A 23173-nucleotide genomic window follows, 5' to 3' on the forward strand; every position below is an offset into this window, starting at 1 on the left:
CAACAGAACCCTGAGACTATCACAGAGCAGGTGCATTTATACAGAGACTTGATTACACACAGGTGGATTCTATTTATCACCATCAGTCATTTAGGACAACATTGGATCATTCAGAGATCCTCGCTGAACTTCTGGAGTGAGTTTGCTGCACTGAAAGTAAAGGGGCCGAATAATTTTGCACGCACCACTTTTCAGTTTTTTTATTTGCTAAAAAAAGTTTAAAATATCCAATAGATTTCGTTCCACTTCACAATTGTGTCCCACTTGTTGGTGATTCTTCACAAAAAATTAAAATGTTATATCTTCATGTTTGAAGCCTGAAATGTGGCAAAAGGTTGAAAAGTTCAAGGGGGCCGACTACTTTCGCAAGGCACTGTACATGATTACCTGTAAATACTCCTTCTGATACAATTGGAAAGGCTCAGATTGAAAATGGATAACTTAGAGCAATGTAGGAGTATCAGTAGTATGAAAAGTTTAGGTCTGTGGGGATACCTTGGTGCCCATCTGCAGGAGTATCAGTAGTATGGAAAGTTTAGGTTTGTATGATAATTTGATGTCCATCTGTTTGTGCTGTTCAGCTTTCAAGTGTAAGTTTATTGGTCTCCCATATGGGTTTTGGATTTGAGTTAGATCTCCATTATTTAAATATTAGACTGGTGCATATCTCTAATAAGGAGGTAGGAAACCTTTCTGATGAAGCCTGTAAGTCAGTGCTTCATGCTTCATTTCATGGGACAATAATGATGAGCAGTGGATGAATACAGGGGAGGGCTCTGTTTTCTGCCCATTCCCCCTGACTCCTTCAGTCAGCAGCGGGGAGAACAGCTGAGCTGCAGGATCTTCTCCCCCCCCCCCCCTTCTCATGCTGCTGTACCCAGGAGTGGCACCCTATTCCTATTGGGCAGGAAGAAAAAAAAAATCAAAACAGGAGCATGAAGAAGGATCATGGGACATGTAGTCCAGAGGACTGGCCCATTGCAATCCTAAGAGGGAAACTGCAGCCCCCAGCATGCCCAACTGAAGGGGAGGGAGAGGGAGCCAAGCAATGGATGGCAAGTGATACACGGCATCTAGCAGCAGGTGACTGTAATAAGTGACACGTGGCACCTGCCAGCAGGTGACGGTGGTAAGTGGCATCTGGCAGCAGGTGACACTAGTGACATGTTGCATCTGGTGGCAGGTGATGGTGGCAAGTGACACGCTGCATCTGGCAGCAGGTGACAGGGGGGTGCAGTTTGCCATCTTCACCCTGGGCACGAATGACCTTGTCCTGGCACTGAGTATATGGGGTGAAAACAAAAATATTCTGGTCAAACTTTTACATATGGAAAGCCTTACCTGATTCTTGTGAAAGTACTGATTACAGAGACAATTTGCGCTATGCACTTTAAAGCTTGACTTGCACAATAGTGACAGTAAAGGAGACACTTTGGGTGAGGTTTGTATCTTAATTTGTGTAAGGCTGGATTCACGCCTATGCAGTTTTAGTGCTTTTTGCATTTTACAGTCCATTTAACGTGGTTTCCTATGGAACACGTTCTGTAGTGCAAATCAGAAAAATGCAAAAAGCACTAAAACTGCATAGGTGTGAATCAAGCCTAAAAATTTCTTTGTGGCTGCAGTCAGGATATATAAAAGCTTTTAGGTAGCCGTGTATCTTACACTGACGTATTGCAAACTGAGCTGAATGATGCAAAGTGCTGAAATCGTTAATGCTCCTGAGCTCGTTACAGCTGTTCGCAAGCATGGCTTTTGACAAAAGAAATCCTCAGGGAATTCATTGATATGATACACTGACAACGATTTTCCTTTTCATAACTGAGCACTCAAATCACTGCATATATTTTGATATTGCTTGTCCTCTCTGGCTGCAATATCTTTTGTAATTATTGTACATGTTATTTACTCCCTTTTATTGGGTTTAGTCAGATTTCTTGATCTAGTACAAAACCATAGTCATACTGCATGGTATAGTGTTTGGTGTTTTGCACCTACAGAAAATACATGCCTTGGTCCGTTCACAATGGGGGATCAAGACACCATGACAGAAGTGCCTGCTGCCCTGAAAAGACTTGCCAAGTACATGGTCCGAGGGTTCTATGGTCTTGAGTACTCCCTGACCCTGGATGTGCTCATCAGATACCCCTGTGTCAAGGAAGAGGACATTGCCCTGCTCCTCAAGTTTGAAAAGAAGCAGCTTCGAACCATCCTGCAAACCCTGAAGTCTGATAAAATCATCAAGTGTCGAATGCGTGTCCAGACTGGACCAAATGGGAAGAGCACCAAATACAATTATTACTACATCAACTACAAGGTGCTCGTAGATGTTATTAAATATAAACTTGATCACATTCGCCGCAAGATCGAGTCGGATGAGAGGGAGTCCACCAACAGAGCTTCATTTAAGTGCCCTGGATGTTACAGCACCTACTCCGACCTGGAAGTCAACCAGCTATTTGACCCATTTACAGGTATGAGTTCTGAGCCCACCCTTAAGTCTGGTTCTGTAATTAGTCTGTGTAAAAACAAAAAATGTGTGTTTTTTTAAAAAGCTGTTGGGTGATTTAGAAATGGCTAGGGGCCAATAGAGCCAAAACATAACTTGATTTGTATACAAGGATATATAGTATTTACAACAAGGTAGTTCTGGGACTGAGCCTAGGTTAGTGAAGGAGTAGTAACAAAGCACTACATTTACAGTTTATTTTTGTTTCTGGAGAATTGTAGGTAGCAAAAAGCAGATCAAAATGGAGAGCAAGTACTAGTACTGGGCATATAAGACTCTCTGGAGCTCAAGTATTATAGAGCGCTCCCCTCTACTTGGTTGGTGGGCTGCAAAAAATACAGGGAGCCCCACATATAAAGCAGACTCCTTAATTTGTACGGTTGTGATGGAGTATATAGACAAAGTGATTATAGACAAGAGTCTGTATGACAGTCAGAAGAGTCAATATGAGAGCTAGACACCTTTTAACTTGCAGAATGAATGGTCATCACTGGCAATCTTCATGTTTCTCTTAAGTAAAGCTTAACTATTTTGATTTGAGAATACAGTAGGTGCTTTGTGATACAGCTACACAATATTTTGAAGGAATTGTGAAGGCGGTCTCTGAGAGAAACGAGTTGCTTAAATGAGAGGCCCCATATATCGGGCCAATCATACCCATCAAGATTCAGAATGTCTACTAGCCATTTTATTCCAGAGAGTCAACATCTTCCTGAGCATAGGTGACTGTAGAGGACCGACATAGGTTTTTTGAACAGTCAGACCCCACAGTCTTCTCAAGAGATGACATGGGTACATCGAAGAATCAGGAAATTGGCTGCTGAAGGCATGGGAGAGTTGCCAATAACTGAAGTAGTAGGAGAGTGGGACATTGTATCTTGAGCACATAGTAGGGAAAGCAATTCATTTACCTTTGTCCACAATATGCGATAATGCTTTTATATGGAATTTCCTCCAGACTTGAGGATCTGGGATAGAGAAAAAATGCAGTACATTTGGATTGATCCATAGGGGAGTATACTAGAAAAACTGCGTGGAACTACCCTGTTCGGAGCTCAAGCCCACTCTCCAAGCTTTGAGGGTGGTAAGCATAGAGGGCATCAAAAGGTATGGGGCTTTACCCTCAATAAAGAGCAATCTCACATCTTTAGTGGGAAGGATTAATACCCTATCATTGGTGTCAGTGGAAGGAATTGTGTCCTATCGTAGGTGTCAGTGGGAGGAATAGTGTCTAAGTATTGGTGTCAGTGGGGGGGGGGGGGGGATAGTGACCCATAAATGGTGTCAGTGTGTGGAAGGGTGCTCATCATAGGTATTAGTGGGAAGAATTGTGTCTCATTGTTGGTTTCAGTGGTAAGAGTTATGCCCCCATTTTTGGTGTCAGTAGGAGGAATAGTGTCCCAAGGACCAGATACAGGCAAGCAAAGGGACACATTCAGCCACCAGGCTGCAGTTTGGAGACCATTGCTCTAAGTCACTAACCTGGAACAAAGAAAAGCCTTAGAATATAAGAGAAACCTCAGAAGACTTTCTAAATATAATGTTGGTTCTTGGCATCATACACACGCCAAAGGGTCAGCATGATATCTAGGCAATTATCACTTGCAGAATGAGAGGTCTTCATGTTTCTCTCAGTAAAGATTTATTTTAAATGTCTGTAAACCCTAACATTGAACATTGTTTATCTGCTCTCTTTGGTCTGTTAAATATACAAGTGAAAGTATTTTGTTATATCTGTTTATTTAATAAGTGAAAAAACTACCTGTTGATCATTTCAGAAATTCAAAGCCACCCTGTGTTATCTCAAGATGCCTAATTAGCCTGCTCAGTTCCTATCTTGAACTGCAAACAAATGCGTTCATACATTGTGGAGATGGGGACAGTGGTGGAGGTTAAGTAGTTTAGCAAAATGCAACAGGGCAGGGCTTACACCATTTAGTATACAAACTTGCTTTTTGTTGTTACCCCATAATACAAAGTTAGGATCACAGTGCATTTCTGACAGGTGAACCAATATTATTCTGTACTTGCAGGGTCTTTTAGGGAATAATGCATGAGAACTGCACATGTTTTGCATGTTTTTATTTTTAATTTTTTTGGCCTTATTCTCAATTCTACACTTAAATCAGATGCTACTTACTTTTAAGTGTATATCACTTCTCAAAAAAAAAAAAAAGGAGGAGACTCCCAATCGTGCATGGAGAGTACCAAGCCGCACGCAGCACAATCCGGGATCCCGCAGCGAATAGAGTAAGAATGGGAGGTTCTCTATTCTCTGCGGGATCCGGGATTGTGCTGCGCACGGCTCGGTACTCTCCATGTTCCGTGACCATTGTCTCACGATTGGGAGTCTCCTCGGTTAACCATTGGGGGTGTGTGTTTCTGACCTACTGTCCTTTGAATTTAATACGGGATCTGCCATTGGGACCCTGTCGGGGTGCTGGTTGATGCTTGCCTCTGGTAAGCGTGCATTCTTTATGGTGGTCAACACTTATTGGTAATGGAAGATTGTATGAATTCATCGCATTCACTCTATTATTTGGACTAATATTTGAATTTTTCTATTATCACTCAAGATATATTTTTTGTTGTCAAAATTTTTATTCATTTTCACAATATTGGTTGAGGGTAATTCACATTTGATTGTCCACATATTAATTTAATTTATTTAAATATCTGACTATTTACCTCTGATTCAAAAACAGGGGTGTCACTGTCAGCGCAGCTACCTTCCTTTATTTTACTGTGTTTTTATGTGTATCATACATAGTAGCTGCTGCTATTCATTACTTTAATTAGTTAGTTAGGAGTGCACTATATTTCCCTTTTTTTTTTTTTTCCCAACTGAAAGTACTGGAGCAGGACAAACAGTCCCATCTTCCTTGCAACAGCAGAAACCTATTTACAAGTCTTTATCCAAAGAATAGAAAACCAAATAAGTATGGAACTTTACAGGAGCCCTAACAGATAAAAAGTCAACCACAGTTAAAATAAACATTTTAATTTATGCTCCTCTAAAATATTGATCCTCAGATCCAATAAAATGCAGAACAGTATGGCTATGAGTGGCCCCATTAGTAAACATACATAAAATATTTGTTTTACAGTTAGCCATTGTGTGTCCCTCCCATGCCACATGCTCATCTATTCATAATTTATAAACAAGGTGTTTCCCAAAGTACTGCATGATGTTTTTCAGTTTTTTTTTTGTTTTTTTTTACACAAAGCGTTTCGTGGGTTTAAAAGAACCCATGTCTTTAGGTTCTGTGAACCATTTAGGAATCCCATGCATATAAAAGAAAGAAACACTTTTGCCACCTGTAGTGCCCTACATATTTGGGTTTTCTATTCTCTGTAATTTAAGGGACATTGATGTCCAATAATGTGATCTGGGCAATTTACATGCTTACGTCTCTATCCAAAACACAACATAAAAGCTGGCTATGACAAAGTCTTTTATTGTTTAATTTGCAGAACTCTTTCGCTGTACCTACTGCAATCAAGAAGTTGAGGAGGATTTTTCGTCACTACCCAAAAGAGATGCCAGAACACTACTGGCTAAATTCAATGAGCAGATCGAACCAATTTTTCTGCTTCTTCGGGAAACGGAAGACATTGTCCTTCCAAGTGAGCTGCTCGAGCCTCAGCCGACTGAAATTCCAGAACTTGCTGACAGGTCAGTGTGTGAGGACTGGTTCAATCGGGCCATTGGGCTCAGTCGTAGCTTATGGCAGTTTATTAGGTATAGGACAGAGATACAGACATGCGCTCATTGGCATTGATTTACAGTGGATATAAAAAGTCTACACAACCCTGTTAAAATGTCAGGTTTCTGTGATGTAAAAAAAAAAAAATGTAAACTCTACAACTCAATAGAAAAACAAACAAAATATTTTAGAGGGAAGAAGTAAAAATAAAAAAATAAAATAATGTTGTTGCATAAGTGTGCAATACCCTCTTATAACTGGGGATGTAGCTGTGTTCAGAATTAAGTAATCACATTCAAATTCATGTTAAAGAGGAACTGCAGGCTGCTCAAATAATTTGTAATAAAAACATCTTAGCCATTCTGAAGCTTCCCTTCAACCTCTTTGCATATTATTTTATATATTTATATATACAGTGATTCTGTACTTGCCAAATGTGCTGCAGTAATCTCCTCCTCTGAGTCTGGCTGCAGCCATTTTAACTAGGGATACACCGATGCCTTTTTTTTTTATAATGAGTACAAGTGCCGATACTTTTTTGTACTTGCCGATACCAATTACCAATACCTACCGCAACTGTTTTGTTTTAACTTCAGCTGTCAGCAATGGTACAAAGCATTGAAAAGTTATTTTACAAATTAAATTGAATATATATATTTTTTTAATTATTATTTAGCGCTTTTTTAATGTGTAGTATGTTAATATATATGTGTGAAAATATTCACTAACAAAGCAAACCAAAAAAAAGTTTTTAATTGTTTATCATTTATAAAATAGACATGAACAAAAGAAAAAAAAAAAAAGCAGCAAAATTTATAATTAAATGGAGGAGAATAGGGAGTTAATGAAGGCTGATTACAGTAAATTCAAGGTTATTAAGGGGTTAAACAGAGGAACATTTGTTCAGCCCTTTAATCTGCAGATGAAGAAACAGAAATATACAAAAAGGAACAGTGTTATTTTTTTTTTATGTTTCAGGGCAGAGCAATGTTGTTAATAAACATTATTTATTACTGGCTGCTTGCTTTTTTTTTTTTTTTTTTTTTTTTTTTTTTGATGGCTCCAATTACTGGACTACTTTAACACTGGGCAGACCCACTGACCGCTCAAAGAACCGAGCCTGAAAGTATCAGTTTCAAGTATTGGTGCATTTGCATGAGTACCGATACATTGGCAAATCCTCGGTATCGGGAACGATGCTAGTATCAATGCAACCCTAATTTTAACTGTGGGCAGCTGAAGCTGCTGCCTGTTCACTTCCTGGATTTACACAGACACACTTCCAGCTCTGCGGATCTCATTGGCCCTCTTATGACTCACACCCCCCCTCCCTTCCTTAGTGAGAGCTATGCATGATGTCATAAGCCTAGGCTACTGACCAGACAGGAAACAGGTAGTGGGCTGTATAAGGTATTTACTGGCAGAAAAAAATGTTATACTATCCAAAGTTAAAACAACAAGGGTAGAGGATTTAATAGATGGAAAGATGAGAAAATGACTGAAGTACCGATTTAAATAGGAGTCAGTACACACCTGCCATCATTTAAAGTGCCTGTAATTGACCCCAAATAAAGTTCAGCTGTTCTAGTAGGTCTTTTCTGACATCCTCTTAGTCGCATCCTACAGCAAAAGCCATGATCCGCAGAGAGCTTTGAAAGCATCAGAGGGATCTTATTGTTAAAAGGTATCAGTCAGGAGAAGGGTACAAAAGAATTTCCAAGGCATTAGATATACCATGGAACATAGTGAAGACAGTCCTCATCAAGTGGAGAAAATATGGCACAATAGTGACATTACCAAGAACTGAACATCCCTCCAAAATTAATGAAAAGATGAGAAGAAAACTGATCAGAGAGGCTGCCAAGAGGCCTACAGCAACATTGGCCTCTTTTACACGAACGATCCGTTTCTGGTCCGCCTGTCACTTTTTTAGGCGGACCTGAATGAATGCTCCATGGACCTCTATGGAGCATCAGATGTCAGCAGTGATATGTCTGCTGACATCTGACCCACTCCGATCGGAAAAAGTGTGATGGAGGAAAAACCTACTTTTCCATCCGTCTGAGGATCGGGTCAGGTCACGACAGACTATGCGGTCCGTCGTCATCCGATCTCCTATAGGGGGGAGCAACGCTCTGAGGGGTCCATCCCTGCACAGTGTGCAGAGACAGACCTGTCATCTTCCTGCTCAGCGGGGATCGACGGAGCGATCCCCGCTGAGCAAGCAGATGTCCACGGGGCGGATCATCACGGATCCGTCCCATGTGAAAGAGGCCTAAAGGAGCTGCAGGAATATCTGGCAAGTACTGGCTGTGTGGTACATGTGACAACAATCTCCCGTATTCTTCATATGTCTGGGCTATGGGGTAGAGTGGCAAGACGGAAGCCTTTTCTTACGAAGAAAAACATCCAAGCCCGGCTAAATTTTGCAAAAACACATCTGAAGTCTCCCAAAAGCATGTGGGAAAATGTGTTATGGTCTGATGAAACCAAGATTCAACTTTATTGCCATAAATCCAAAGATATGTTTGGCGCAAAAACACTGCACATCAATAAAAGAAGGCTATACCCACAGAGAAGCATGGTGGTGGCAACATCATGCTTTGGGACTTTTTTTTTTTTTTCAGCTGGAACAGGGGCCTTAGTCAAGCTGGATGGAATTATGAACAGTTCCAAATACCAGTCAATATTGGCACAAAACCTTCAGGCATCTGCTAGAAAGCTGAACGTGAAGAGGAACTTTATCTTTCAGCATGACAATGACTCAAAGCATACATCCAAATCAACAACGAAATGGCTTCACCAGAAGAAGATTAAAGTTTTGGAAGGACCCGACCTAAATCTGATTGAAAATCTGTAGGGTGATCTTAAGAGGACTGTGCACAGGAGATGCCCTAGCAATCTGACAGATTTGGAGTGTTTTTGCAAATAAGAGGGGCAAATATTTGCCAAGTCAAGATGTGTCATGCTGATAGACTCCTACCCAAAAAGACTGAGTGCTGCAATAAAATCAAAAGGTGCTTCGACAAAGTATGAGTATGCACGCTTATGAAACCATATTATTATTTTATTTATTTTATTTTGACTTCCCTCCACCTAAAAGATTTCAGTTTGTTGTTAAACTGAGTTGCATAGTTTATGGGTCACATGAAAGGTGGAAAAAGTTCTGAAATTTTTTGTCTTTTTTTTTTTTTTTTCTTACATCACGGAAACCTCACATTTTTAACAGGGGTGTGCAGACTTTTTATATCCATTGCAACACAAAACCCCTATGCTCTGTGAGTTGTACATTTAAAAAAAGTTTATTTTATTTTTTTCTTCTTTCCCTGCAATTCAGCTTTAAAATCGCAGAATCTACTACATGACTACCTTTTCCACGGCTAAACATTTGGATCTAGTAGAAAACTTTATCTGGAATTTAGTAAGAGCTTATATGTTGATGGGATGGGCTTTTATTTGCTCTAATAGGTTCAGCATTCACATACAAGTCCATGAGAATGCAAAACATGTTTAAAGCAGGTCAAATGCACCTTTCCATGAATTCTGAAGGATTTCAGAAGTGTCTCAAACCTATGCCATTGACACAAAGCAACAGCCCTTTGGCAAGTTTAGAGTTGTAGGAGGGGCTACTAAATTGTTCTGTGATTTTTCTCTGCACACCTGAAAATTACACACCTCTCTCACCCAGCACTTACAAACATACCTGCACATCAACAAACATGAAGGGAATGGCAGCATGCGAAACAAAAATACCTATGCAGGAAAAGAGGTCTTTTGCATGGGTATACAGATCTGTACGCCCATGTTAATGAGGCCTATATTAGTAATTTACAGGCTCACTGAGGACTGGTAGAGAACAAAGAATATATATATTTTTTTTTATTGGCTTCAACATATTGGCCTCTGAAGTATGTACATAACTTTATGTACATAACAGGCAGCTGAACTTCATTTCAAATATTTGTTTTACCTAATGAAGGATTTTTTTATTGCTTACATCCAGTCCTGAGATTTACACAACCCCTATTGCACAGCCAGCCAAGTGACCTGTCTTTTCTGTGTTTAAGCAATACAGCCAGGTCTCCACCCAGGGCAGCTGATAAGGCAGTACAGCCATCCCTCCTGTACTGGGCCCGGGCCTCATCCGTTCTAAAGGGGGGCCCGGACATCTGACGAGCAGAAGGACTGGCTGCACTGCCTTATTGCTGACACTTGTGATTCTTAAGGACCCCCTTGCAGCACTGCTGGCTTCTACTCTTTTTTTTTTTTCCCTCCCAGTTGCGCTGCAGGGGGATCAGTTCTTGAATCCGCACCCCCTTCAACCTGCTGTCCGGGACTCTGTGTGGCCCCCTCCCCCACAGCGCTTCCAGCTTCTTACCTCTCTTCTCCCACTGGCAGCTGCTCTGAACAAACTGGAGGATCGGTTTCAGGATGGAGAGCGGGAAGGGGACAGTAAATATGCCATATTTACTGGCTCTTTCCTTTCCTGAATGAACACGATTAGCGATTCGTTCTGATCGCTCCTGTGTCCATTCATCACTGAAGCATGATTAATGGTTCATTATGCTTCAGCTTTTGAATGGACAGCCTCAGAGTGCTTCCTGTTAATTCACTTTGCAGTGCAGCTGAGGCTGCAGAGAAAGGGACTGATTGAATCTGTGTCCTTGATCCATTTCTCTCATATATGAGACATCAGGGGTCTGTTTAGACCCATATTTCCCCAAAGACCCCGCAAAGGGGCAGTTAAATGCAACAAATAAAACTCAAAAAAAGTGTAAATTCTAAAAAAGGATTTAAAAAAATGGACTCAAATGTACCGTACTTTTCTCTCGGAAGCATTTGGATCATTTCTTCAGACGGCATTTGACAGGTGGTGAGGAGGCATATTATCTCTTCACCACCTGTTTTAATGCCGCTCTAGTGCAGCCTTCTTGCTATTTACGTATGGGTCCTGTTCGATGGGGATATAATTCTGCCATGGCTGAAAAGCATAGTCCGTGGCATTTTGGTGAGGATACCTTTTTGATATTTTCAGAGGGGAAGTCCTGTCTGGTAGGGTGTATGGGGGGCCCCCTAATTTGTAACAACGGCCCTGTTTCTGCCATGCCCTTAGCCTGTGATCGGACAGTGAAGGAGCAGGAACAAACTGATAAGGCCATCTATTTGCTCTCTTCCTGTCAGCAAGCAGCTCACCTGATTGGCTCCAAGTACTCCCCCCTCTCTTTCTTACAAAAAGTACTCAAAAAGGGGTTGCATAAGGTCAATTTTAGGTATTTTTAGTAGTTGCATCTAAAATGCATTTCATTTTTATTTTTTAATAAATACATGCCTGCATTAATTTGTTTATATTGTAGTTCACCTGTTGGCCATCTGAGTTTTTATTGATCTTTGTAAGTCTAAGTTCTACTGTCAACAGCAGAGCTGAGATTCATGTGTGTCCAAATGCTGATAAAAGTTTAGGTGATTTAATTGTTGATCAGACATGTAATACAGGCCTGTCTACTCTAGCTATGAACAGCCTGCCGCCATTACTGCTGTAGATCTACAAGGAAGCCATGGAAGATGGGCCAACAAAAGCTCATCTATGAGTAACATGTATGTGCAAAATATTACCATTAATGTTCGTGAACCAGAACTGAAAAAGGTAAAGGACAACAAGAAGGGGAAGGAGCAGCCGATCTGGATGACAAATAGTACAGTGCACGAAGTCCTTCCAGAACAGAATGCCAGCTTCTGTGAGTATTGGAGAAAGATGTGGGGTGAAGGACTGGTGGCAGGGAACCACACCTTGATATGGTATAAGGATTGGGTAAAGCTGGTATTTGGAGTAATATTTCCCACTGCTTCCATCATATGAATTGGAAGTGGTCCTTGGAAAGTGAAGGCACACTTCAAGGTTCAAGGACCTACACTGACACACATCTAATGCACTGGGTGGAAGGGGAGTGATTTGTCAAGCAAGGCATGGACTAAATCTACCTATCCCACAAGAGTCTGCAATCTGCATTACATTTGTAATCCCTGTAATCACAGATGACTAAATTCAGTATTTGTTCCAGATCTATCTATAATTTCACTTGCAATGTTTTTTTTACCAATAACAAACTTATGGTCAAGGACATGGTTTATACATGTCCAAAGTCACTTCTGCCCTGTTAAATGGGGACCTGCAATCCCCTGGTAAATTTAAATGGATTTAAACCTGAGCTTTTTTATGTGACTTGGCTGATAAATCCCCCATTGTGTTTTCTCATTATTAGAATGATTTTATCTATTGAAACAAAAACCATGCATATTGATGCACTCACAGTCCTACATCATAAGCAAGGTTCATGTAGCCTTTGTAAATGTATGGTACAGGCACCTTCAAGCTCAAATGGTAATTATAAGTTTAATCACATTCGCAAAGCTAATTCTGAAAATTAAAGCGTACCTGTCTTTCTTTTTTTTTCTCTCTGCTGGCTTGTGGGTAATCACTATGCAGTGCATCTGCAAAGTATTCACAACGCTTCACTTTCTCTACATTTTATTATGTTACAGCCTTATTCCAAAATGGATTACATTCATTATTTTCCTCAGTTCTAAAAGCCATACCCCATAATGACAACATGAAAGAAGTTTGTTTTAACCACCTACAGACCGGACCATTCTGCTGGTCAAAGACCAGACCACTTTTTGTGATTCGGCACTGTGTCGATTTAACTGACAATTGCGCGGTCGTGCGACGTGGCTCCCAAACAAAATTTGTGTCTTTTTTTCCCCACAAATAGAGCTTTATTTTGGTGGTATTTGATCCCCTCTGCGGTTTTTATTTTTTGCGCTATAAACAAAAATATAGCGCCAATTTTGAAAAAAATGCATTTTTTACTTTTTGTTATAATAAATATCACCCAAAAATATATAATAAAATGTTTTTTTCCCTCAATTTAGGCCGATACGTATTCTTCTACATATTTTTGGTAAAAAAAATTGCAATAAGCGATTTATTGATTGGTTTGCGCAAAAGTTATAGCGTTTACAAAATAGGGATAGTTTTATGGCATTTTTATTAATAATGTATTATTTTTTTTACTAGTAATGGCGGTGATCAGCTTTTTTTTTTTTTTTTATTGTGACTGCGACATAATGGCAGATACATCGGACATTTTTGACACATTTTGGGACCATTGTCATTTATATAGCAATCACTGCTATATAAATGCAGTAATTCCTGTGTAAATTACACTGGCAGTGAAGGGGTTAATCAGTGGGTGGCAGTGTAGGGGTTAAGTGTTCCTAGGGGTGTGTTACTAACTGTGGGGGGGTTGGGCTTTCATTTAGTGAACACTGATCACTGCAATCACATGGAGCAGAGATCAGCGTCACTAGTTGCTAGGATCATCATTCAGCCGTCCCGTGAGATGATCGTGGGTATGCCCGCGGCGATCGAATCCGCGGGACCCGCGACCGGACTCACGGGGGTCCTGACAGGCGCTCTCCTGATGGCAGGGCAGCATTGCAGATTGGAGGTACCTGTACGCCTATTTTTGGGCAGTTTCTTCCATTCTTCTTTGCAGGAGCTCTCAAGCTCCATCAAGTTGGATGGGGAGCAACGGTGCACAGCTATTTTCAGATCTCTCCAGAGATGTTCAATTGGGTTGAAGTCTGGGCTCTGGCTGGGCCACTCAAGGACATTCAGAGAGTTGCCACTCTTTTGTTATTTTAGCTGTGTGCTTAGGATTATTGTCTGGTGGAATATGAACCTTCGCCCAAGTCTGAGGTCCAGAGCAAGTTTTCATCAAGGATGTCTCTGTACATTGCTGCATTCATCTTTCCCTCCATCCTGACTAGTCTCCCAGTTCTTGCCGCTGAAAACATCCCACAGCATGATGCTGCCACCATCATTCTTCACTGTAGGGATGGCATTGGCCAGGTGATGAGTGGTAACCTGGTTTCCTCCAGAAATTACACTTGCCATTCATGCCAAAGAGTTCAATGTTTGTTTCATCAGACCAGAGATTTTTGTTTCTCATGGTCTGAGAGTCTTTCAGGTGCCTTTTGGCATACACCAGGTGGGCTGTTATGTGCCTTTTTCTGAGGAGTGGCTTCTTTCTGGCCACTCTACCATACAGGCCTAATTGGTGGAGTGCTGCAGAGATAGTTCTTCTAGAAGGTTCTCCTCTCTCCACAGAGAAATGCTGGACCTCTGCAAGAATGACCATCGGGTTCTTGGTCACCTCCCTGACTAAGGCCCTTCTTCCCTGATTGCTCAGTTTGGCCAGACTGCCTGCTCTAGAAAGAGTCATGGTGGTTCCAAACATCTTCCATTTACTGATGATGGAGGCCAGTGTGCTCATTGGGACCTTCAATGCTGCATAATTTTTTTTTGTACCCTTCCCCAGATCTGAGCCTTGATGCAATCCTGTCTCGGTGGTCTATAGACCATTAACTGGACTTCATGGCATGGTTTGTGCTCTGACATACACTGTTAACTGTGGGACCTTTTATATAGACAGGTGTGTGCTTTTCCAAATCATGTCCAATCAACTGAATTTACCACAGGTGGACTTCAATCAAGCTGCAGAAACATCTCAAGGATGATCAGTGGAAACAGGATGCACATGAGCTCAATTTTGAGTGTCATGGCAAAGGCTGTGAATACTTACGTACATTTGATTTATTAAAAAAGTTGTAATTATGGGGTATTGTTTGTAGAATTTTGAGTAAAATTTAATCAATTTTGGAATAAGGCTGTAACATAACAAAATGTGGAAAAAGTGAAGTGCATACTTTTCCGATGCACAAGTAAATGTGCAAAAACAGGGTCAAAGATTTTTCCCAATGTCCACCAGTCTCTCACCAATTGAAACCAAAAATCCAATTATATGAATGAGAGTCCATAGTATGTTAATATCCGTATGATTATAAATATAAAAGCTACCGTTCAGTAGAACAAAGGAAAGCATTTAAAACCAGGAGCTCTAGCTGTAGAGATAACATACCCTTTAATTATAAAAACTTATTTAATACAGGCAACTCACATTTTGGATGTGATATATGAGCATTCAGTCACTTTAAAATCTGAGCATGGATGTGGTCATCTGATAGTCCGTCAAGCTGAAGCGCTGTAGCCGCTAGCGGCCAGGAAGTGGCACAGATGCCAGCCGTGGAGTGCAGTTCAAAGCAGAATGAAGTCTGGAGCGCAGGCAGAGAGATGACATGAGGTGGGCGCGACCGGTTTCGTGAGTGTACAGGCTGAGATCGTTTGACAGCCATGCTCCTTCATCAAGCAAGTGGGACTACTACAAAGACTGATTATATATATATATATATGAGGCCATGCACAGGAGGAGGGGATGGAGGCACTTAAAATGCAGGTGCAGAGGATTACAAATTTTAGTTGCAAAAAAAAAAAGTGGTGTAGTGGTTAACACTTTCACCTAGCAGCAATAGGGTTGCTGGTTCAAATCCCAACCAAAACACTATCTACCTGGAGTTTGCATGTTCTCCCTGTGCCTGCGTGGGTTTCCTCCGGGTACTCTGGTTTCCTCCCACACTCCAAAGACATGCTGGTAGGTTAATTAGACCCTGTCCAAAAAAATTGGCCATAGTATGTGTATGTCAATGTTGTAAGTGTGTCGGGACCCTACAGGTTAAAGGACCGCATAAAAGCTGCAGATGGACACCGTTGGCAAGAAAGCGCCCTGAGGCGATTCAGTTCGCATAGGTAGCGCTATACAAGTCACTCATTCATTATAATAAAATAAATAAAAATAATAAAGATGATGAATATAAAAATAAAATTTAAAATCAAATAAATATAACAATGATACCGCAAACATTCAAGACTCATTGGTAAATACAGAGACAGCAATAGATAAATGATATGCACACTATATCATAAATAAATTAAAGTTAAACCGACATGATATAGAGAAAAGGGAGGGAGAAAAAAGGAACAATATAAAAATAACTGGCATGAGGAATATCCTTCAGCAGGATCCCCATTGTTATTTATTTGATTTTCAGTTTTATTTTTACATTGATCATCCTTTATTATTTTATTTATTTTTTATTATAATATTTTTATTTTATTATTTGTATTATTCATCTTCCATTTGCAATTCATTTATATCTTATTTCCTGTTTTCACTGACCTTTTTTTTTTTTTTTTGCAACTAAGATTTGTAATCCTCTGCACCTGCATTTTAAGTGCCTCATCCCCCTCCTCCTGTGTATGGCCTATATATATCCGTCTTTGTAGTTGTCCCACTTGCTTGATGAAGGAGGGTGGCTGTCAAACGATCTCCGCCTGTACGCTCACGAAACCGGTCACGCCCACCTCATGATGTCATCTTTCTCTGCCTGCGCTCCAGACTCCATCCTGCCTTGAACTGCGCTCCACGGCCAGCGTCTGTGCCACTTCCTTGCCGCTAGCGGCTACGGCGCCTCAGCTTGACGGACTATCAGATATCTATAATCTATCTATCAATCTAATCTATAATAATATCATTCTATTGCTGCATAAAGTGCAAGAGACATCTTGTATGTGATCTAGAATAAAGTAACTATTCTGCATTACTATTTAGGTGGTGGTCATTATGTTGATGCTGAATCTTCAACTAGGTGCCACCAGTTTGGGTAAAATTCAAATACCAGAAATAATATTATGTTGCACTTTAATTGGTGCACGGCAAAACAGGTTCACTTGAATCTCTTGTCCCCAGAAACTGCCACATGAGAAGTAGGGCTGTGAGTCACATGCTCTCTCATACTTACATATATTGGGCATATTCTTAGTTCTCCGTGACTGAATATGACAATGGTGGAGTGAAGGAAATGTAAGTTGCTGGGAAGGAAGAATCGAAGAAAACCTGTTGTTTGGAACTTCATGGCCAAAGCACAGGTTTGCTATAACTTTGTTCTGGAAGAACTTAGTTTAAAAACAAAAATGTATATCCAGTTTTAGGAAAAAAGTATTTTGTATTTTTCATTTCAAAATGACATCTTGCAGCCATGACCTCAATGTATTTATGTTAGCAAAAATATAGATTGTTTGTTTTCTTTTGCACTATGTTTAATTAGCATATTTAATTGCTCCAAATACCTTGTAAATGCAGTTTTCATTTGAAGCAGACCATGGACTTTTAGCTTTGATATCTGTATATTTACAATGCCATCAATCATGAGTAATCATCCTTGCCTATGGAAGGACCATGGCTACTCAAGGCCATAGTTTATGATGTTCAAATAGTAAAAAATTGTAAGTCACTCACCAAATTGCACAAGCGTTTAACACATGCTAAAAATGGCTTTTAAAGAAATATTACGTCAAGGAATTTGATTATTGAGCAGCACTTTACCATAACTTTTAAGTGTTATTGGTAAACCATAACTGTTGCCCCTTATGGTGTTCACATGACACCTGATGGCACAGCAAAGAAAGAAACTACTGTAACTTTTACCAAGGGTCATTGCCTTAGTGACATTGTAAGCTCCATGAGAATACTGCTGCAGCCTTAAAAATATATGCCTTGAAAATGCCCCTGTAGTTTGAGAATCCCAATCGACACAATTTCTGTTGATCTTTACTTCCATTTCCACATTTTTCATTTCTTCCACAGCAACTGATATGCCAGTCGTTGATGAAAATGCCAACAAGAAAGACAGTGGTGGTGACAATGAGGTCATCAGAACTCTTCTAATCCATGAAATGAAATCTGGATCTGGTCCCGCTCCAACCCAGATTTCTAAAAGTGATTCAGACAGTGATACTAGTGAATCTGATGAAGAAAATAAGCACACCAAGCCTGCTCCAATTAATTCCAGTAACACCGCAGAGCAGGAGCAGGAGCAGGAGGAGGAAGGAGAGGCCGTAGATCCAGTGGTCATGGTTGGCGGTCAGCCCCATGTGTACAGCGAGGTCAGTCAGAACCCCACGCTGGTGTCCTTCATGACCGATGAGGAGAGAGAAGCTTATATCAAAATAGGACAACAAATGTTCCAGTCTGCATTTGAATGATGGGTAATTTAACATACCCTACTAAGAAGCCCTAAATTCCTTTTTTTTTTGGTTTCGCATGTCCTGTGCATCAAGAATTTATCTCAGCATTTTGCTGAAGATAGATATAGAGATAATATATATACACACACCGTATATATATTATATTTCACTGTTTTCATATGTTCTTGGGTGTATGCTGTATGAATAAAATATTGCTGCATATTTTAGGTCTCACTAATTCTCTTGCAGGAAATGTTAAAAAAAAAAATGTGTTTCTGATATCTACCATTAATTTTCTTTTCCTGGCGCTTGTTCCTGTCAGGAGAAAAATACATGTTAATAGGTGGAGGTTGAGCTCATCTTTCCTTCATTACATAGTGTGTCGCTGACCTAGAACATCTATGTATGTAGCCTGTATCTCCTTTTTGAATCAGTGAAGAAAAGAAAATGGTGATGGGAATAAGTAACACCCCTCATCTTTGTATCCTCATAGGCTATTAAGTCTGTAACTGCACTGTCACTGCTAGCTTCTGGTGCTAGCAACCAGGAATAAATCGAAAATAGACATAACTAATCAACTCACTTGGACTACCCACTTACCTTTTTCTTATAAACCTTGTAGTCACGATTCACCCCTTAGAAAGGAACTGACCTGTAGCCTAACAACAACTGGCAAAATTAGGCTTCAAATACGAAGCCTAAAAAGAAAGTTACTTTCTAGGTCAATTGGGGTTTATAACAGTAGCGGATGACATTTTGGATAAACTGTCATTCATGTGTAAATTTAGTTTTTGCCTCAGAACAGTAGTGGGGTTCTGAGGGTTAATTATGTAGGTTAACTTTGACATTAGTTTGGCTGGGCTGTGTTAGAGTTCTGCCTGGTCATGTGTACGGTGAGGGGCACATGACATGGCAGAATCAGGCCTGGTTGGACGTTTTGGGTATTAACTTCCTCGGAACCAATCAGTGGATGTGCCAGGCCCCGCTGAGAAGTCTGGGGAAGGGAACTTTAAGATGTGGAAGTCACGTGTTCAGTAGGAGTTCATAAGGCCCGAGTGGTAGCCCCGCGAGGGGTCCCGGTCACGGGTGTTCGACTCCCCGCAACATGCTTCTGTTGGTTAGCCCCAATACACCAGCCTGATCTGGGGTAAGGATCCGTCTGTTCAGGAGTCTTAGAACTGGCTGGTCCGAGGCGCAGTAACTGAGTGAGGACTCAAGGTGTCCGGCTGTGCTCTCGGCTTGGAGGTGCACCACAGCTCGTGAAAGTGACTGGGTGAGGACTCTTTGCAGGAGGGCTGGCAAGTGGCATCCTGAGAAGTGCCTGGTTACTGAGTTGGGAAGGACATTGACGAATTCACCCTTTTTCCAGTACTATTAAGGAGACAGAGAAACGTTCTAGGTACTGAGGAAAAAGGTTCCTGTTCACTCCCAATTACAACTTGTTCAATGTTAGAGATTTTCTAAGTTCTGAATCAACGTGCTGATTGCCATAATCTCTGGCTAGAGATTTGTTCAGCCATGAAGCGCCCAGCTGCGAGTGGCTACTCTCTGGGTGGGAATAGAGACTTTGTTATGCTAGAAATTCAAGGTGCCTGAGTTCTTGGCCCATGCCTTCTGTTCCCTTATGAGACTGTGTTGTTGGATGTTACCCCTGCAAAATAAAACCTTCTTAAAAGGACTTTATTGGTGTCAACGTCCAAAGTTGTTGGGTATCAACCCTGGGAACCCCTAGACGTGAAGGCCAAGCCAAGAGGAGGTAACCGGTGAGCCCAAAAGGTTAAGGCAGCCCTGCAACGGGTTATGGCCGCTACATAACAACAAAGATTTATTTTACAAAATAAAAGTTGTGCAAAAATCTAGAAAATAGTCTGCATCCCCTCACTCCAGTGTTCTGGAACTCAATCACATCTTTACATCAAAGAAATGGGAACAAGTTCATAGTTCTAATGTAAACTATGATAGCACATCAAAATCTACCATTAATAATGAATAAATAATAATAAAAAAAATAATAATGCCCACTGGTATAATGCTATTTACTGCCACATAATGTTTACCTTACCTACCAATGTGTACTAAACAGAAGATCTAAAGAAGTGGATAGACAAGTAGTAACTGCCTTTGTTTACAAGACCTAGATTACTTATGCGAAGCACCAACTGTCAACTAAAATCCTGAATCCTTGATGACTGATAACAGAAATGAATTCCACATATAGGGGTTTTGTTGATCCAACTTAACATATTTTACAATAGCTGCTATAAAGGCACCCAGTTATGCATGAGACACCGATCAGATCCAGACCATGCTGATTGACTAATATGTCCACTGTTCCTTTGAATAAATTGTGGTCATGTGTAACAATCCTGTGCAGGTAATTGTCAGGCCATCACGTCTAGTAGATCGCACAAGGAACAGCTTTCTTCTTCACAGTGGACTACAAACACCCTTCTGTGAGTGCCTTAACTCTCCCACAGAAGTTGCTTGCCATAGACTTTTTATTGCACAGATGGGTTGAAAACCCTTTGCCTTGGGTATAATGCCTTCAAATCAAAATATATAGATCCACTGTAGAATAGATTACTTGTACACAATGATGTGTTACATTGTCTCTTCCCTGAGCTATAGTAAATATGCACTTGGAACCATCTGCTAAATAGGGAAACCTCTATTTAGTTCAACTGCAAGATACAAAGTAACGGTGGGTCTACAGTCGTGTGTGTGTGTGTGTAGTATGTGTGTGTGTGTGTGTGTATATATATATATATATATATATAGTGAGTGTACAGCTTGTATAACAGTGTAAATTTGCTTCCCCCCTCAAAATAACTCAACACACAGCCATTAATGTCTAAACCGCTGGCAACAAAAGTGAGTACACCCCTAAGTTAAAATGTCCTAATTGGGCCCAGTTTTAGGCCAGTCAAGTTCCTCCACCCCAAATTTGCTCATCCATGTCTTTATGTACCTTGCTTTGTGCACTGGTTCAAATAATTTGATGGGGGGGGGGGGGGGATTATGGTGTGAGGTCGTTTTTCAGGGGTTGGGCTTGGCCCCCTTACTTCCAGTGAAGGAACTCTTAAGGTGTCAGCATACCAAGACATTTTGGATAATTTCATGCTCCCAACATTGTGGGAACAGTTTGGGGATGACCCTTTCCTGTTACAACATGACTGCACACCAGTGCACAAAACAAGGTCCATAAAGACATGGATGAGAGAGTTTGGGCTGGAGATACTTGACTGGCTTAAACCCGATAGAACACCTTTGGGATGAATTAGAGCAGAGACTGTAAGCCAGGCCTGCTCATTCACATCAGTTTCTGATGCAGAAATGCGCTTCTGAAAAAATGGTCAAACATTCCCATAGACACACTCCTAAAACTTGTGGACAGCCTTCCCAGAAGAGTTGAAGCTGTTATAGCTGCAAAGGGCGGGCCAACACAATATTGAATCCTACGGACTAAGATTGGGATGCCATTTAAGTTTATGTGTGCGTGTGCAAAGGCAGGTGTACCAATACCTTTGGTAATCTAGTGTGTGTGTGTGTGTGTGTGTGTGTGTGTGTGTGTGTGTATATATATATATATATATATATATATATATATATATATATATATATATATATATATATATATACCTTCTTGAGTGGCAGCTTGCCCCTGAAGGCAGACAGACCAGTGTGAGACAGCAAGCTGAATCGCTTGAAATTCCAAGATGTTGCTTGGCAACTTCTGCTCTTCTGACAACCACTTTCTCCAGAACAACTCCACAGCCTAAGAGGGTGGCATCTGTTGTCAAGACTTTCAACTTTATTGGAAAGATTTCCCTGCATTCAACATCTGTGTGGATATCCACTATTGCAGGGCTGCTCTGGTCCTGGGAGTCAGAATCATTGGCTGATCCAAGTACTCCTGACACTTGTCCCATTCCCCATGCACATAGTGATCCACTATGAAGATGACTACCATCCTCCCCAACACTTGTATGTCTGGATCAAAGGACCTTCCAATGTTTTTTGAGACTCTACCTGGGCTCAAAGAGAAAAGTAATTCTCCTGAAAGAACAGTATATTTGCCTGAGACATATCCAGCATTAATCTTAAGTATTCCAAGTATGGGTTTGGAACCAAGGTCAACTTCTAAAGGTTTAGCACCCAACTAAATCTATCCATGGCTTGTACCATCATCTGAAGGTTCAGTGTCAGTATTGATGAGATTGCTCTCATCAGGTTCTCAACTAGCCAGAACCAGAGCCAACACTTTGGTAAGTCACTGAGAGCTGGGAAAACACCACAAATTGGTAGTGGCAATCCTCTATTGCAAAGTGCAGAAATTGTTGGTGTTGGAAGATTCAGAGGGACATGTAGGCATGTATACTTAGAATGTTAGTCAGAAAATTAAGTCCTGCTAAATCACTTTAGGCTGGCCCCTTTTTGCAGTTATAACTGTAAAATATTTAAAAAAGTGTCTATTATTTAAAATCCTGTCTCACCTTGCTCTGCTCAAGGTTAATTGCTCTCCATTTTTAGGCATTTCCAAATTTGTAGATGCCGATCTGCTGACAGCCTTAAAGCAGGATTTCTAAAAAAAAAAAAATGTGATAGTGCTGCTGCAATCTGACAAATACTACATAAAGCCAATAATATGCAATAAACGCATGTGCTGAACAACTATACAATCCAATAGTAAATGTATAAAAAGGTTGACTGAAACAAAAAATCTTCTTATATAGATTGTGTTTCAAATTACACTGTAAAAAAAAAAAAGTGCTTTTCAAGAAGAAATGTAAATAAATTGAATATTGATGTGCACTAAAGGCATGTGCTGAAAAAATTTGGATTTTTGTTCTCACCGTAAAATCCTTTTCTCTGAAGTTCACTGACTGACACAGCTCCATTAATCTTGACCATAGGGTTGTTACGCCACCTTCAGAAGAGGACTAGGCAAAAACAGAACTTTACAGTTCCGCCCAG

General features: G+C 40.6%; 1 protein-coding gene across 1 annotated transcript; it reads left to right on the forward strand.

The window, feature by feature from the left end:
- The first annotated feature begins 1795 nt into the window (after positions 1 to 1795).
- Positions 1796 to 20236, forward strand: LOC143975221 (general transcription factor IIE subunit 1-like). Its single transcript, XM_077477371.1, has 4 exons — positions 1796 to 2474; positions 5984 to 6185; positions 11725 to 11951; positions 17820 to 20236. Exons 1-4 carry the CDS (start codon positions 2027 to 2029, stop codon positions 18215 to 18217), a joined length of 1275 nt encoding a protein of 424 aa, XP_077333497.1. The 5' UTR covers positions 1796 to 2026; the 3' UTR covers positions 18218 to 20236.
- The last annotated feature ends 2937 nt before the right edge of the window (positions 20237 to 23173 follow it).

The sequence above is a fragment of the Lithobates pipiens genome, unplaced genomic scaffold, assembly GCF_037356315.1.
Source record: "Lithobates pipiens isolate NorthernLeopardFrog02 unplaced genomic scaffold, aLitPip1_a1.2 Scaffold_13, whole genome shotgun sequence".
Classification (NCBI taxonomy): domain Eukaryota; kingdom Metazoa; phylum Chordata; class Amphibia; order Anura; family Ranidae; genus Lithobates; species Lithobates pipiens.